The sequence below is a fragment of the Mirounga leonina genome, unplaced genomic scaffold (assembly GCF_011800145.1).
Source record: "Mirounga leonina isolate KUSES-001 unplaced genomic scaffold, KU_Mleo_1.0 Mir_174, whole genome shotgun sequence".
NCBI lineage: Eukaryota > Metazoa > Chordata > Mammalia > Carnivora > Phocidae > Mirounga > Mirounga leonina.
In genome coordinates this window covers 83,994,721-84,010,819 of record NW_023270451.1, presented here as the reverse complement: position 1 = coordinate 84,010,819, position 16,099 = coordinate 83,994,721, and the positions used below count along the sequence as shown (strand labels likewise).

The 16,099-nt window shown below is 59.6% G+C and overlaps 1 protein-coding gene across 1 annotated transcript; it reads right to left on the bottom strand.

Annotated features, from left to right (window-relative positions):
* Positions 1-361: 361 nt before the first annotated feature.
* KRBA1 (KRAB-A domain containing 1) lies at positions 362-15,273 on the bottom strand. The gene is made up of 17 exons (XM_035020326.1): positions 15,141-15,273; positions 14,617-14,736; positions 13,790-13,936; positions 13,006-13,158; positions 11,994-12,125; positions 11,584-11,757; positions 10,459-10,614; positions 9,583-9,801; positions 8,940-9,113; positions 8,410-8,583; positions 6,385-6,537; positions 5,586-5,768; positions 4,528-4,704; positions 4,303-4,434; positions 3,315-3,416; positions 2,698-2,859; positions 362-1,281 (listed from the first exon to the last, which is right to left on the bottom strand). The coding sequence occupies exons 1-17, from the start codon at positions 15,172-15,174 to the stop codon at positions 362-364; spliced, it is 3,312 nt and encodes a 1,103-aa protein (XP_034876217.1). The 5' UTR covers positions 15,175-15,273.
* Positions 15,274-16,099: the final 826 nt, after the last annotated feature.

The window sequence follows — 16,099 nt, the reverse complement described above, 5'->3', positions numbered from 1 at the left end:
CCAAGGGGCAGGGTTCTCTCCAAGTGAAACCCATGCCCGCGATTTACCAGGAAAGCAAGGGCCAAGCCCTCCTCAGTGTTGAGATCAGGAAGGGCAGATGCTAGGAAGCGGGTGCTCGTGGTCCCTCTGCAGCTGCTGGAGTGCCCAGGCGAACGTGGTGCACACACGCGTGCGGGCACTCCAGTCACCTGCAAGCTAGGACAGTTCCAGGGGGAAGGACAGGACAGGGAAGCAGCATCTGAATGAACCTGAGCCAAGACCAGAGGCGTGGCTGAGAAATGCACCCCAAACAGCGGCCTCCCTGAGCGAAAAGCGTCCTGGAGTCAGGGGTGCTCAGGCCAAGGCGTAACTCCCAGCCCCTTCACGGCCTGGAAGTGGGGAAGTTTCGGCTGGAGCAGGGTAAGGGTGCGGGACAGCCCCTAGGAGAAGTGGCCAGGCTCGGGACAGCTTCAGCAGGACTGAGCTGATGAAGAAGGTGGTTAGGGGCCCCCCACCTCGGCGCGCTGTGTTCCCCACCCCACAGCTGCTCCTCAAAGGCTCTCTGGCCCCCCGCCATCAGGCTGTTTGGATCCTTGGGCTGGCTGCCGGCCCCAGGCGGCACCGCGGCTGCAAACTGCGGCTCTGCATCTACCCTGGCCGCAGAAGCCATCTGCGGGGGTAAAGCAGTAGGCACTGAAGGGGTGGGGGGACTCCGGTGACCCCCAGTGTGTCCAAGGGAAGCATGCACAGGCACCACGGCACGGCAGCTGCGTGCTGAGAGCGGCTGCTGGGAAGGGCTGGAGTTGGGCCCAGAAGGTTCTGCCGTGGGGGCATCTGGAGGCAGCTGAGATACCGGGCGGAACCTTCGGCAGGAGAGGCCTAAGACGTCACCAGCCCTGCCGCCTTCCGCCTGACCACGCAGGATCTTTGGTTTCGGCCTGGTGGGGCCCTTCTGTCTCCAGTAGGGGAGGTGTCTGTGAGCAGGGCCATGGGCCCAGCGAGGTCCCCGGGAGGGGGCCCACAGCCAGGAAGCCTGGCACTTTGGCCCAGGGCCCCGAGGGCGCCTCCCTAACCGATCCACCTGGGTCCTCATGGTGGCTACTTCCTGAGACAGGCCTGCCAGGGCCGCGGCAAGCCGATCCAGCTTCTCCGAGAGGGCGGCGCCAAGGCTGCGGAGCTCGGGCTGCAAGGAGCTTCCGCAGGGGCACGGCTGGGGGGGCGCCTGCGGCAAAGCCGGGCGGATGGCAGCTGCAGGGGGCGGCTCAGGCAGGCCTCTGGGAAGTGGCTTCCCGGGGGTCCCGGCTACAACCAAAGCAGGCACACAGGATGAGAGTTCACGGGCTGTCCGAACCTTTCTCTCCCGCCAGGGGACCCCTTCAGCATCCTCCCCACCCAATAAGGCCTGGCTTTAGATGGGACAGAAGTGACTCAGGCTTGAGAATATGGATGCCAGTGTTCACGACATCAAAGGTGGCACATCTCTTGGCTGCTCCCCAAATTCATGGACAGGATAAGCCACGGGCTGGTCTCAAGCTTTCCTAGGACAGTGAGTGGCCTTCCCACCTTCTGGGAGAAGGACCACTTTCCAGAGCAAATGGCATCCCAGACCACCTAACGCTGCCCTGCTGCATCAGTAGGCAGGGTCTGGAGAAAGCTCAGCAGACAGCGAGATGCCAAGGCCGTGGACGGCATCCGGGAGAGGGGCCCAAGAGGGCCAGAGCAGCGAGGGGCAGGGATGCTTCTAGTGATGCAGGGGCCTCCTCAGCACATCCATCCTGACCTCTACCCTCCCTATTCTGAGGTCAGAGTCATAGGATCTTAGATCTTAAATTACTTTTTTAAAAAATCACCTAATCCTTCACCGTAAAGCCCCGTGGAACTCGCCTCCATGCCAGACAAACCTCACAAGAAAGCCCGGTTACCGCCCCGGACTGGTGGGGCCGACCTGCTTTCCCCCAGTCCTCTGCACCCCAGCCCAGCTCTGCCCCCTCTTCAACACCTCCAGGTTCCAGACAGAAAGAAGTGACTTGTGGAGCACCGTGGGAACCCCCGATGGGCTAGAACGCTGCCTGGTCAGCTTCTTCAGGAAGGACCTAAGCTAAGGCCTGGCAACCTCTGGCCAGCTCGGTGCTCTCGTACAACGGCTGTGCCTGCAGAGAGGCGGAAGGGGCGAGCCAGCGACGGGCCCCAGCCAAGTGCTCGGGGGAGGGTCTCAGCACAGGCCCTATGGGGAGCCAGGAAGCCCAGCCCCACGCGCTCCCTCCGCGAGCCTCTGATAGGTACAGGAGGAGCTTGCTCAGGGTCGGGTGTGAGGCAGAACCCCGTCTCTCCGGATGCCCTTGGCCAGGTCGCTCAACACTATTGGGCCCGTTTCCTCATCTCTCTGGAAAGACTCCTCAAACCCCAGACTTTGAATCTGGGTGTTATCTACACTGGTAGGCTCGCCTCTAGAAAGTACTTTTATGAAAAAAACAGCTATTTCTGTGAGAAAACAATGAAATAGCAATCTGGAATTCGAGGGGAGACCCTTCCCGCCTATGACCCTATGAAGGCTGCTAGGTACAAGCCTCCCCCAGGCTTCCGGCCAGCCTGCCCCACGGGAAGGAGCTGAGCAGAAGGGAAGGCAGGTAGGGGGCCACCGCAGGCACTTATCCCCTGCCCACCCCATGCCCACAGGGCTCCTGATGACTTGAGGGGACAGGGAAGCCCCATGTTCACCTGCAACACTTGGTCTTCCATTTCCAGACCCTGGACCCCTGGATTCTTCACTGACCCTGGGCTTCCAGGACAGGGGCCCAGGGGCTGATCCAAGAGGCTGGCAGGGCCCCGGACCAGGCCTCTTCTCTGGCTGAGGCGCAGGGCAGGGGTTCCCAGCTGCCCCTGCAAAAAGAGCACAGAGCACCTGGGGCACGGATACCCCTTCTGACATGCGGATATTTGGACATGGCCTAAAAAAATTGAACTTTCAAACAATGGTTAAATGGGATGCAAGACAGATACACTTGGCCTGTCAGGGAGCCCAACCCTGGCTGAATGGCCCGCTGGGGCATGTGTGAGGAGGGCAGACTGGATTCGTTCTGGAGTCCTCTACAGCCAGGGCTGAAGCCTCTGGCTCACCCACAAGGTGAAGGCCGGAGGAAGCAGATGGAGAGGACCATGGTCTGCAGGCCCCACCCTGGTGAGGGGGGCGCCCTATGGGCCATGGGAAACTGGCCCGTGCCCAGCCCGCTCTGCCGTGTCCCACAGGAGGAACACGGGTACAGCCCGGCCAGTGCAGGGGCCAAGGACTGAGTTGGGAGGGAGCTCCCTTCCCCAACTGCTCACCACACCCCTACCTCCTCCAGCACTGCCCAGGGGGCCTTGCCGGCCCGGGGTTTCTGAGTACACGTCTCTCCAGGGCAACTGGGACCTGCCCCCTGTCTTCTCTTCTGCTTTTCCTGCGGGGAGAAATGCCGGGTCAGGCCTGGACTGAGGAGCGAGGCTGCCTGGGGGGGGCAGGCATTTCTTGACAGGATGACCTGGAAGTTCTCAGAAGACATCCATCTTGGGTAAACATACCGTCGGCTGCCCGACACAGCGATGAGCAAATCCTTCAGACATGGAACCAGGCTGCCCTGCCTGAGCCATGAAAGCCCCTTACTCAGAAGGCCCAGTGTCACGGAGATTTAGATAACTAGCCACTTGAGCGACCCCGCTCCCCCCTCCCTGTGCCGTAACTCCCGCTCAGATGCTTTAAACTCCCCAGTGAAGAGTGAACCCGCCGAACCTGGACACCCCCCTGGAGCCAAGTAAAGGCAGAGTCCCGGGCGCGTGCATTACTCTTGCTGTACCTCTCTACTGGGGACCCCACGGTGTGCCCCGCAGGGTCTGGGGTCATACATCCTGTCCCTCCAGGGTCCCTGATGGCTTTTGCTGACATGCGTCCTATGATTCTAAGAACCACAGGATTTACCCCAAGGGGGGGTAAATGTCCACGGGGCTCCCTACGAGTAACATGGGCTGGGAGAGCACCCCAGGCATCCCTCGCTGAGAGCATCACCTCTGATAGGCTGGGGACCAACACAACACTATATATGTATACAGACGTTATTAGCGCATACAACGTGTACGTGTTCGAGAGAGAGCATGTATATGTATTAGGTTCATTGCCCGGCTTTCTAATTCAACACACTTGTTGAACAATGCTGGGGCCCTGTGCCCTACGTTCTCTCTCAGACCTGGCTCAACCTGCAGGGAATTCAAGCATGATGAAAGCAGAGAACTTCCAGCAAGAGTCAGGCAAAGTGAAAATCCAGGCCCCCTCCCAGGAGTCCCCAGGCTCACCTGCACTGAGCCTGCAGTGGTCCGCGGGCTCTGCTCTCCCTGGGCCTTCACCAGGGCTGCTGCCGGTGGGGGCGCTGCCCAGGCGCGGGGACAGAGGGCCAGGAGCCTTGCAGCCAGGAAGACGGTCCCTCTCTGGCAACACAAAGCTGGTGTCAGGGCAGCGGCTGCACCCCGGGACGAGGGAGGGAATGGCTCCCTGGCCTCCTCTGTCCCCTGCAAGCTCACCCTGAGGGAGCAGCTGCCAGAGCTCGTCTCCTTCTGAGCTGCTGAAGCTGGAGCTGGGGCTGGGGCTGGGGCTGGGGCTGGGGCCTGCCAAGCAGGCGAAGCGCAGGGGCCTCCCAGGCAAGATCCCCTTCAGAGAGTTCTCCAGACAGTGGAGTGGGGAGGGCTTTGTGGCTGCGCCTGCACAAATGACAACAAAAGAACACCCCGTCCATCAGCCTGATGGCAGGCAGGAGGACCCTCTACCTTAGTACACAGGCACGCAGAGCTGGTCCCCCTGCAGGTCCACCAACGGCCCCACACAGGCTCTGGGAGACCCTACAGCTCCCACTCTGGCCAAGGAAGGTGGGGAGAAGCAAAGCCAGCGGGGAACTTTCCTGAAGTCTCAAGTCCCTGGTACCAGCCGCCAGCAGTCTGGCTCCAGACAGGCCCCGGGTGTTAGAGCCAGGCGGCCCCTACTTGCTTCACTCGGGACCAGCGGTCCAAGAGTAGAGACTCAGTCCTGTCCACAGGAAGTCCCCCAGAGCCAGTTCTCTTCTGCTGGGAACATTTAGAAATACCACATTTATCCAAATAAGCCAGACCCTTCCAGCCCACTCCAGCAGGGCAAGGAAGGAACACCGCTGTAAGCACAAATGAGCAGTGGCAAGAGCAGAGGGAGATCCCCCCATCCCTGTTACCCACCCCCACTGTGACCCCAGGCAACTACTACAATAAAGGAAATAACCAGTCGGCTCCCAGAGAAACCCCAAGGCCGCTGAAAACCGTCCCCCACCCTTCCTTTCAGCGACCCATTTACGGTCTTCTTCCAGCACACCTCGAGCACTGCAGCCAGGAGTCTGGGGAACGCTCACCCGCCCCAGCACGCGCCCAAGCACACGTCCCAGCCCGCAGCCCGAGGCGTGGGGCAGCCAGCACACTGCCCCAGCCCCAGCCGCCAGCCGGGTGCTGCGCTGGGGTGGAGGGAGCAGAGGAGAGGGAAGCGGGGACCTAGTCCCTCGTGGAAGGTTTTATTGGGAGGGAAGACATGCCACGGAACACCAGGACAGACGTCAGCTCACCATCTTGGGGCCACCTCCACGGCCCCGGCCTGGTGGCCCCATGGTCTTTGAGCCCTCGCTGGTAGCAGATGGGGACGCTGCTGGAGGTGAGCGCCTGGGGGCTGGCCAGCCGGCAGCTCCTGGTGGGTGCTTCCCCCGGACTCTGTCCCAGATGAGCTGGCTCACAGGCCTCGCCTCTCAGCCCTGTTTCGATGAGAAGCCAAGAGGCCTGTCAGCCCTGTGGGGCACTGAGACAAGGAAGTCAACAGACAGAGCACAGCTTCTGCCACTGTTGGCTTCTTGGGCACGTGCGCTCCAGGTATGGGACACACGCTAGGCCTACAGATGTTCCCGGGAGCCGCCCAAATCTTCCAGGACCTCTTTATCCCCAGACCCGGCCACCTGGAGTCCCGGGGCCCCACAGCTCAGAGAATGTGCCGGACACCAAGGTACTCAAAGCCGACACAGGATTGAAATATACTGTGCTGCTAAGGCCCTGGCTCAGGCCTGGACTCGAAGCAGCAGACGGCAGGGCTCGCAATCCACCTGCTTGGCACGTCCCAGCCCCCCAGCCCCGGCTCCAGCCCTGGCCCCGATGCAGCCCTGGGTATCCTGCCCTGACTCCACCCACCACTCAGAGGCTGGCGGCACTGTTTGGCTTCCTGGCCCCACACAAGCTTCTGCCCAGGCCATTTCCACAGCGTCTTCTCCCCTCAGGGCTGGAGGTGGGCCTGCCAACTGCGTGCGGGGACAGGGCCGGGGCTGGCCGTGTGAAAGTCGCCCTTCCCTGCTCTCTGACGCCGGGGCAGCCGTACTTTACCTTCCTTGTCTGCAGTCCAAGTCTTGGGCTCCGCTCTCTGGGACCCCCTGTCCCCTACTGAGGACCAGGACGAGGCTGACTGTGGCCTGAGCACAGGTATCTCTCTGAGACAGTTCTCCAGGCCCTGGAGCGGGGAGCTTCCCACTGGGCTTCCTGTGAAAACCCAACATTTGCAATCTTGGATGGTCAGAGCTCAGTCTCTGCAAAGCCTGGGAGCCTCGCCTCCACCCCTGTGGCCAGGGCAGCTGGGGCCACGGAGGAGGCTCAGAGGACCTGTCATGCCAGGCACCTGGTCCCCAACACGTGTCAGTCCCGGCTCTGGGCAGGCCCACTTGGGCTGGCACTGGAAGAAGCCAGCCTGTCTGAGCCATCTACACAGAACTGGTCAGTGGGCTGTGACAAGGGTGATCAGCCACAGGCATGACACCCTGCTCCACCCCTGGGAGGGAGGCCACCATGCTGCCTCGCCCGCAGACAGCCCTGAGGCTCCCCCCGCTAGGCAGAGGGAAACGCTAAAGGCGCCTTCACCTCCAGATACGATGTAGCAGGTTGAGAAGGCCAACACTAGTGTCGCAACTTGGGGAAAAAAGACAAGCCGCAAATACTGCATTTCTAGTAACAGAGCTGTGGAAGCAGCAGGAAGTAAAGGAGACAAAAGTCCAAAAAGGAAAGGCCCTTCCTGCGTGAGCTGACATCGTGGCCATGCTCTTTCCGGAAGGCATTTGCTGACGCCAGGCCAGGCAGGGCACGGAGAGAGAGTATCAGAGCTTTGGGCTGCCGCGTGGGGCTGGAACAGCAAAGTGCAACTACAAGAACCCCAAATGCAGTTTCCCTGAGTTCTACAGCAACAGAGAGAGCTGGGGAGCTGGGCTGGAAGCTTCTAAAAGGCAGCACCAACTCTCCTGTGGTTTGGGTTCCTTAGAAAGCTAAGTGCACCTACAGAGGCCGCCCAAACAAGCCATGTGCTAACCCCTATGGACGGGTACTGCGCAGTGGTTAGGAGGGATGGGGTGCTGCTAGGCTCCAAGAAACACGCAGACAAAATTCAGGAAGATGCCAGAGGTAGATGGTAAAACAAAAGGCAAGGTGGAAAGCTGCGTACAGAATGCTACCGCCTGTGTGAGGGAACCAGCAGCTGGGCCGCGCAGAGAATGCCCTTGAAAGGTGAGAGAACGCACGTGGGGACTCAGGGAGGGCGGGGGCTTGGGGGGGGTGGAGGGAGACATCATCTCTCCTCCGCAACCTTTTATAGCTTTTGAACAAAACCCTGTGATTGCCTATTAAAAACTAAAACTTAAAAAGAAAAGTTGGCTGCGCTGGGGGAGGAAAGGGCCCCCATAGCCTGGCAGGAATCCAGGCTGCCATGGGCACTGGGAGGCCCCAGAGCCCCACGGGCTCCAGCTAGCCGGGGGCAGAGTGCTGGGACAGCTCTAGGCCTTCCGCAGACAAGAGGATACAAAGGCGAGCCAACGGGGAACCCAGTGTCTGTGGACAAGGCAGACCAAGAGCGCCTGGATGATTCAAGTGAGGACAAAGGTCAAGAGGGGACACTACAGAGTCCTGCAAAATTCCAAAGAGGTGTGACAGCTCACCGTGGCCGCCTCTGCACCAGGCGGGGGGGCGCGGCGGGTGCTTGGAGAGACATAGGTCACCAAAGACACTCCTTAAGGTGCTTTTACATGAACCTCGGGACATTTTTTCTTAAGTCAGAGGTCAGTTTGATATTATAGGCGTTTCTTTGTGGCTGGGATAAGGAAAAAGTTGACACTAAAGGAGACCTCTTTCTATCTTGTAAGGGGTCTTAGCTGTTATCCTGCCCCTTCGGAGCTAAGTACCCCCCCACCCCCCGCCCCGCCCCACCGCCACCCTGCAACAAGTCCCGTGTCTGCTCCTGCCTCAACATCCCCAGCTCTGTTCCAGACAGTTCCATGGCAGCCTGCCCCGGTTGGGTCAGACATGACGGTAGGCAGGGTGCCTCTCATCCTTCCCCAGGACTGAGCCCCAGCCTCAGGCCTGCCAGCTCACCTTTTCCAGGCGGACGCCCCTGGCTGCCCCCAGGGCTCTGGAAATCCAGGTCCCCATCGGTGCTGCTGGATGAGGAGAAGCTGGGAGGGGTGCTGTGGGGACCTGAGGGGAGGGCAGGGCTGCCTCTCACACAGCCCTGCAGACTCAGAGCCAGAAAAGGCCCCCCAGTCACCTCTGCAGGAAACAGCACAGCTGACATCATGAGAAAGCCACCGGACAAGAGGTCCCCTGGGCCCTGGGCTGGGGGTGGGCAACCAGGACACCTACCCTAAAGGATCTCCCACAAGGGTCTCCCCTTAGGTTAGGGGCTCAAGCACTGGTTAAAAAACCCACGTGAACCCAACTGTTGGTCTCATGGGGCTGGAAAGTAAGTAAGAGCCCTCAGAGGGGGCAGTGGGCAGGAAGAGTCGGGCTTCCACCACATTCGGGAACTCTTCAGGGGGAGGCATCAATAAGGGGGCTACAGAAGGGCCTGCACCTCCAGAGGCCCAGGATGAGGAGCAGGGCACCTAACTATGGGCCCCGTCTACCTTCACTGTGTGATCTGCAGGGCTGCAGCTCGGGCCTCGGAGACCCGGGGTCTCCTGGCTGAGGGCTCTGGAATCCAGAGGTGGCCGGCGGCTGGGGAGGTAACGACCCACTCAGGGGAATGCCCTTCAGACAGGCCTCCAGGGCTTCCAGGGGTGAGCTCGAGGCACTGCCGGCTGGGACAGGGGAGATGGCCCTATCACCATCTCAGGCACGTTCCCCTGGCCCGGCCCTAGGCTGGCTGCCCCAACCTGCCTTCTGCAGGGGCGACAAGTCCTGCACCAGGCGTGGAGGCCTGCCAGGCAGGACACCCTGTGGGGGACTCTGATTCACTCCTTGTTCCTACAGCGCAATGACAAATCTGTACCCCAGCCCAGGGGTGGGGTGGAGAGACCCACATGTATGTAGTGACCAGCTTCCTGACAGGCAGGAAATCTCTGTAAACTAAAATCCTTACGATGGAAAGCTCCCAGGCCCTTGGATTAAGGAGGATGTAGGTGAAGAGAGGGGAGTCACTGCCTGAGAAGGACGGCCAGGGCCTCCCCCTGTGGGCTGGACCTGCTCCCTCCCCTGTGGGCTGGCAGAACCTTGCTGGTGGGGCTGAGAATCCCATTGGAGGACTTGAGAGATGCCCCCAGGCCTCACCTTGAGCTACGGGACCCCAGCTGGGCACTCGGGCCCCTCTGGTCTCTCCATTGCCCCCCTGGCTGCTGGCGGCAGAGGGGCTGTGGGTCCACTTGCGGAGCTGACAGGACACAGGCACGGGGGGGCTCTGGGCCCAGCTGTCCTCCATCTTCACCACAGAGGGCACGCTGCCAGCTCCTGGACCAGGCCCGGGAGGAGGGGTCTGCAGGGGTCTGGGCCCTGTGGGAAGCCCCCATGAGCCCGTTATAGGGTCAGGACAGGGCTCCCAAGACCCCTGGCCTCCACAGCAGTCTCTGGCTCCAAGGCGGTCACTGCTCAAACACTAGCCCATGGAGCAGCTCACACTCCCATCTTGGCCCAAGCCCTCTGGGGCGCCTCCAGAGGTTTCCACTGAGGGACGCCACATCAGGCTCCTCGGGGGGCACCAAATCAGGGTCTTTCCTCCAAGGCCAGCAAGTCTGTGTCAATTCGACTTTCTCAGCAGTCTGAGAAGCTACCGAGTATTGGTGAGCTACAGTGTGTGGAAACACTACCCAAGCCCACATGAACATGATGCGAGCACCCAATTCAAAATTATGCCCCAGGTGTCCACGGGCCATCTTCTGTTCTCGGGCCTCCCCCTCCCTACGCTCCATTCCTCCCCTCTGGAACTTTCAGCGCTACTCTAACAGCCAACCTGGATAGTGATCATGGACTGATGAAGCACCTCCTACAGGCCTAACTCCATTTACAGGGATGGTCCCTACCTAACATGTGGCAACTCCGACCTACACACAGAGGCGAGGGCCTAAGGGCCTAATGTGGAGGCCTGCTTGGAGCTGGAAAAGGAAATGGATATTGTCCTGGGGCCCTCCCTGCCCAGTCAGTGGCTTTTACCTCCAGAATTCCTTTGGCAGGCCCCTGGGTCCTCCTGTAGTGGTGGGTCCCCTACTCCCGAGGGGCTAGGATGCCTGTGCTGGGCCTCTGGGATCTCCTTCAGACAGTTCAGCAGACCCTGGAGGGGACAAGCCCCGGAAGCTGCCTCTGTCTTCACTATACAAAAGAGGAACGCATTTTCACCCTGAGCCCAGTCATGACAAACAACAAAAAGTAGACAGTCCAGATAAGGGCCAGAAATCTGGAAATGTGGGTCTTCTTGCAGTTCATTTAGACCCCCACAGGCCACTGTCTCCTTGGGCTTAGTTTACAAATGCCTGTCTTTGGCACCTGGGTGGCGCAGCTGTTGTGGGATGGAGCCCATGTTGGGTTCCGTGCGCAGCATAGAGCCTGCTTAAGACTCTCTCTCCTCCTCCCTCTGCCCCTTCCCCCCCACCTCTCTCTCCCCGCCACCTCTCTAAAAAAAAAAAAGACCTGTCTTCACACCTCCCTGAAGCAGGCGGCTGGAAGGAGGGAGATGAGAAGGAGCAGCATCAAGGTGGGGCACGTCCAGGGGGAAAGAAGCGAGCGGACAGGTTCCTACCTGCCCGTGGTTCCCTGGGCCCCAAGCAAAGCTTCTAAGGACCAAGCTTTTCACAAACACACACACACAAGTACGTTACTGTGTCTGAGACTCACTGTACCTGAAGATGGGAACAGTGATCCCCTTTCACAGATGGGGAAACCAAGGCTCAAAGGCTTCAGGAGGCTCTCACAGTCTTCACAGCTCCTGCCCCCAGCACGCCGCACCCCCCCACCGCCTACTCTAAGCGCCCACTTAAGAGTCAACACAGTGATAACTTGGCAGCTCATCCTCAAGGTCCCGTATTAGGACGAGTAAAAAACAAAAGGATCCAGGCCAAGTCTGTTTTTGAGTTTCCTTCTACCAGCTGACCAAATGTCATTCTCCTAAAAAAGCCACCCGGCTCCAGCAACAGGCCACCAATGACAGTAGGGCAGCCGTGTTGGGAATGGTCCTTTGGGAAGACATTGTATTTGCAGAGAAACAGCTACAGAAAGGCAGTTTGAGCTTTTCTGGGGCTTCAGAAACCTTGGCCTGAGGAGACAGGTCCGCAGGGGACTCACCTGCCCAGGGTGGGCTCTCAGGCCCCAGCTCTGCTCCGGTTAGCTGAGAGGTGCCCTGGCCGGGGACAGGAGGCAGCAAGCCTCGGGACACCTCAGGGTGCTGGGGTCCAGGCACAAGGATTTCCTTCAGGCAGTTGATAAGGCCTTGCAAGGGGCTGCTCCCAGGAGAGATTCCTACAGCACCTGCAAGACCAGCCAAGGTCAGGGCCGCCCTGATGATGGCAGCTATGGGACTCTCAGAAGGTCTGAGATTCCCACCTGTGTGAACAGGGACACCTGCCATGTAGGGCTGTCAGGGGGCCAAGATGAGAGAGCCACCTGACAGGCTTGTGTGAACCGAGCATGCCTCCATTTCCCTCCCCCGCTCAGCTCCAGGGCACACCCCGCTCTCAGCAGAGCCAGCCTCTCACCTGTCCCCAGGGTCCCTCTCTCCTGTCTTCCGTGGCCCTTCTTCCTGCTGGGGCTATAGGTAGGAGGGCTGGGCTCCCCACCTGGGGCTTCTGGGCCTTCCTTCTCTGTAGGTCTTGGTTTGTCAGGAGTTTCTGTTATAGGAGAGACAGAAAGGTCTTTCTAGCCCTGGCTCCTGGCCCTGAGGAACTGCCCCAGATTGGTCCCCATAGAGGACAGGCCCCTCAGCCCCCCACACATCCCTGGGGGGCAGCCAAGTCCTGGAAACTTGGATTTGTGGCAGAGTCAGCTCCTGCAGGCTTGTCCTAGGAATCCGTCCTGGCAAAGGCAGGGCTCCTTTCCCTGTTTCCTTCTGGTATCATTGTAAACACCAAGACTGCTTGCTCTGAATAACACGGAACCCCCCAACTCCAGCCTCTGACTTTGGCTCAATAAGTGAGTCCGGCAGCCTTAACACGCAGGGCCCAATCTTGTACTCATGCTTCTCAAATCTGAGCATGTGGACCCCCAAAGCAAATCTGCCAGGTGATACCTAAAATGGGGTCTGTTTTTCAGGAGAGCCAATTTTAGTCCACATTCATTTAAAATATTTTAAATGAAAGATATTCCAACAAATGCAAAATTTGCAAGAATTTTTAGAAATACAATGAGACCCCAGAGAAATTCTAGTTGCCCTCCTCCGCTCTTAGGGCTGCCTTGGTGAGAAGGTCTGAGACTCAGGTCAGGCGCACACAGGGGTGTCCCTTGCCAACAGGCCGGCATGTTGGAAACTGCCTTCCACTCCCTGTGCATGATCACACAGGACTCTGCAAGCAGGGCTGGGAGAGAGCTGCTCAGGGACCGAGTATCACACTTCCTCTCTGCTCTACAGACAGAGGCCCTTGTCCTGCTCTCTGGGGAGCGAGCCCGCTTTAGCAATAAGAGAAACTGAGTCCTAGAGATAATGAAGAGGGCACAGAGTCCAGTCCCCCTGCCTCCAGGGTCAGAGCCCTGCCCCTGCTGGGTCGCACTCACTGATGGTGACGGGGCTCCCCTGGCCCCCGGCTCCAGGCAGGCTGCTGGACGATGAGCCGCTGCTAGATGTGGTGGCCAGGTGGGGCCAGCCAGTAGGCGTGTTTGGAAGGCAGCCGAGCAGGCCTTGGAGAGGGCAAGTCTCCACAGTCACAGCTGCTATTGGGGAGGAGGGAGAGGACACTCAAAACTAGACTTAAGCCCAGCAGTGGGTAAAATGCCCCCACCATTGTCCCATCCGGGCCCTTCCTTGCCCTGTGCCATTGACAATGACCCGGATGTCAGTATCCTCTGCATTGTCATTCCCGGGCTCTGAAACATACATCCATAGCCCCAGTCTCGTTCTGATAAGATCCTGCCCACCCCACTTTCTGTGCCATTTGCCACTGAGAAGGCTCAAAGGCCAGGGCTGGTGGGGACAGACTTCTTGAGGAAGTATGGTCTGAGCTGAAAGCACCCGGTGAGCAGAGCAGGGGGAAGGACCAAGAGTCTGGGGATGTGGGCAGAGCACAGGCTGGGGGACTGGGCCCCACTGGCCATGCAGACTGGGCAGGGCTTCCTTCTCATCACCAGAACAGGACCTGGCCTCACCCACCACACAGGGCACGATGCGACAGGTAGAAACCAGCATGAGAAAGGCCGGGAGCCCTGTCTCCGCACTACCCATGCCTTCTCAGGGGCAGACGTGCTACCAGGGAATTCGTGACCCAGACCACTCCACCTAGGGTCTAGCAGGGGCTGGGCAGGCCCACGGCACCCAGCTTGAACTTGATATTGTCCGACTTACCCTCGGGGCTCCCCCGCTCCCCGTCCAGGCTGACTGCCCCGCTCCCACTCTCACTCTCCGGGCTGACCTCCCCAAACAGGAACTCCGGAATCTCCTTGACCAGCTGCACCAGGGCAGTGAGGTGCAGGCTGTGCGGGGGTGCGCCTCCTGCCGAAGAGGCCGCAGTGAACCCCCACACCCTCAGCTCAGCACTCACGCTTCTGCACACGACTGCTAACCAGAGTTTCATGTCATCCTCCTACCACGTGGGTAGCAGCCCAGGGGAGACTGACGTCCGGGAAGTAAAAAGAATCTGCCCCAGGCACAGCCGGGACTAGGGGCTGGGGACTCTAGGTAGTGTCCCTCATTACCTGGTACTTCTCCAGGGGAACGCCACGGAGGGCAGCCTCCCCACCCCTCCCACCGGCCGGGCCCTCTGCCCTTCCTGGCACCCCTGCCCTTGCGGCCCCACCCAGGCTGGGCCCGTGGGCCATATCCAGCATCTGAGGTCAGCCCTGTGGCAGCACCCTCGGAAGCTGCAGGCTGGCCCTGCACATTAGTGGCAGGAAGGAGGCTTGAATAGGGGATGCTCTCCACGGGTGACCCCAGGTTTCTTCCTAGCATGGCATACAACAGGCAACAGTGTGCCAGGTTCACAGCCCAGGGGGGCAAAGGGTGAAAGGTCACAGAGAGATTTGGGTATAGAGTGTGGCAAGGGCTGAGGGCACAGTGTTCCCTGAGGAGTAAAGCCAGCGGCTGAGGACTGCATAGTGGAAGGGACTAGAGTGAGTCCACCTGGGCCCCGGACACCCAACGGGGCCTGACCCTCAACTATCAAAATTACTCACCCAGGGGGCCTCCTCCCCTAGGAGGCTCCTGCCCCTCACCAGCGTAGCTCCTGCCTTCCGTGGCTCCTCCAGGCTCCGTAGGAGACAGGAAGGCAGAGAGGGGGAGCAGCTCATCTGTCCCTGTGAAAGAAAAGAGGGAGGGACAGCCCCTGGGAATGGAAGCTGGCCTCCACCTACCACAATCACACATGCACCTGTTTACATGTGTGTTCACGTGATCACCCAAACCCCAAGAACTGCGGGGCCACCGGAGGCTCAGAGACCAGGTTGCTCAGTGTTTTGCCCGTTCTGGGGTGCCCCAAATGAATGTTACTCACAACCCTGGTGCAGACTATGGAAACAACAATGGCATAAAAGATCTGCGAGGCCCTCAGCTCAGCCTGAGGCTCTAGGAACACCACCTCAAACGGTGTTCATTTTGTAGTTAAGACTCAGGCCTGGCGGGCTCAGGGTGACTCAGGACCTACCTGGTCCTGGATCCCACCTCCCTTCACTTTTCCTTGGGGCTGGGGCGGGCTCCTTACCTAGGGAGCGCAGCGTCTCATAGTTCTCCCGCATCACGTCGCGGTAGAGTGTCCTCTGCCCTTCCCCCAGCAGCTGCCACTCCTCCTCGGAGAACCTCACGGCCAGGTCCTGGAAGGCCACGGACACCTGTGGGCACAATCTCCGGGGAGTTGGTGGCTCCCTCCCAGCGCTGCCAGCCTCACTGTGTCTCCAGGGGTACACCAGGGAGTGGGGAGCAGTGAGAGTGTGGCGGGGGCCTGACACATGGGAGTAGGTGAAGGAGTGGCAGGAATCTGCTCACGGGACAGAGATGGGGTTTGGACTGTGTCCACAAAAAGGTATGCTGAAGTCCCTACCCTCGTCCCCCATGAACGTGGCCCTATTTGGAAATAGGGTCCTTGCAGATGTAGTTAGGGTGAGGTCAGACTGGAGTAGGGTGGGCCCCTAACCCGGTATGACCAGTGTCCTCATAAGAAGAGAAGACACATAGTCACACGGGGAGGAGAAGGCCCAGTGACAATGGAGGCAGAGAATGAAGTGACACAGCCACAAGCCAAGGAAACGTGGGACCACCGGAGGCTAGAGGAGAGGAGGAGAGGAGTAGAGCACCCTCTGCCCCTCCCCTAGAGCCTTCAGAGGGGGCATAGCCCCCTACCGCCCTGGTTGGGGTTCCCTCGCCTCCAGCACAGTGAGAGGATCCACCTGCTGGTGAAGCCTGCCAGTTTGTGGTACTTCGTTACAGGTACCCCCCCCCCTCAGAAGCCCTCACAGTCCGTGGCCCTCAGCCTGGGCCTAAGAAAAGGCCAACTCCAGGGGGAAGCCCAGCCAGCTCTAAATTCACCATGGGAGAGTCACTGGAGTTAATAAGCAAACTTCGCCTCGACCGTGCAAGGACCTGAGGTCCTATCGCTACGGCATTTAAACAAGATCATAGATAAAACGGATAGTAAGTACGACAAAGAACAAAACACTCCATACT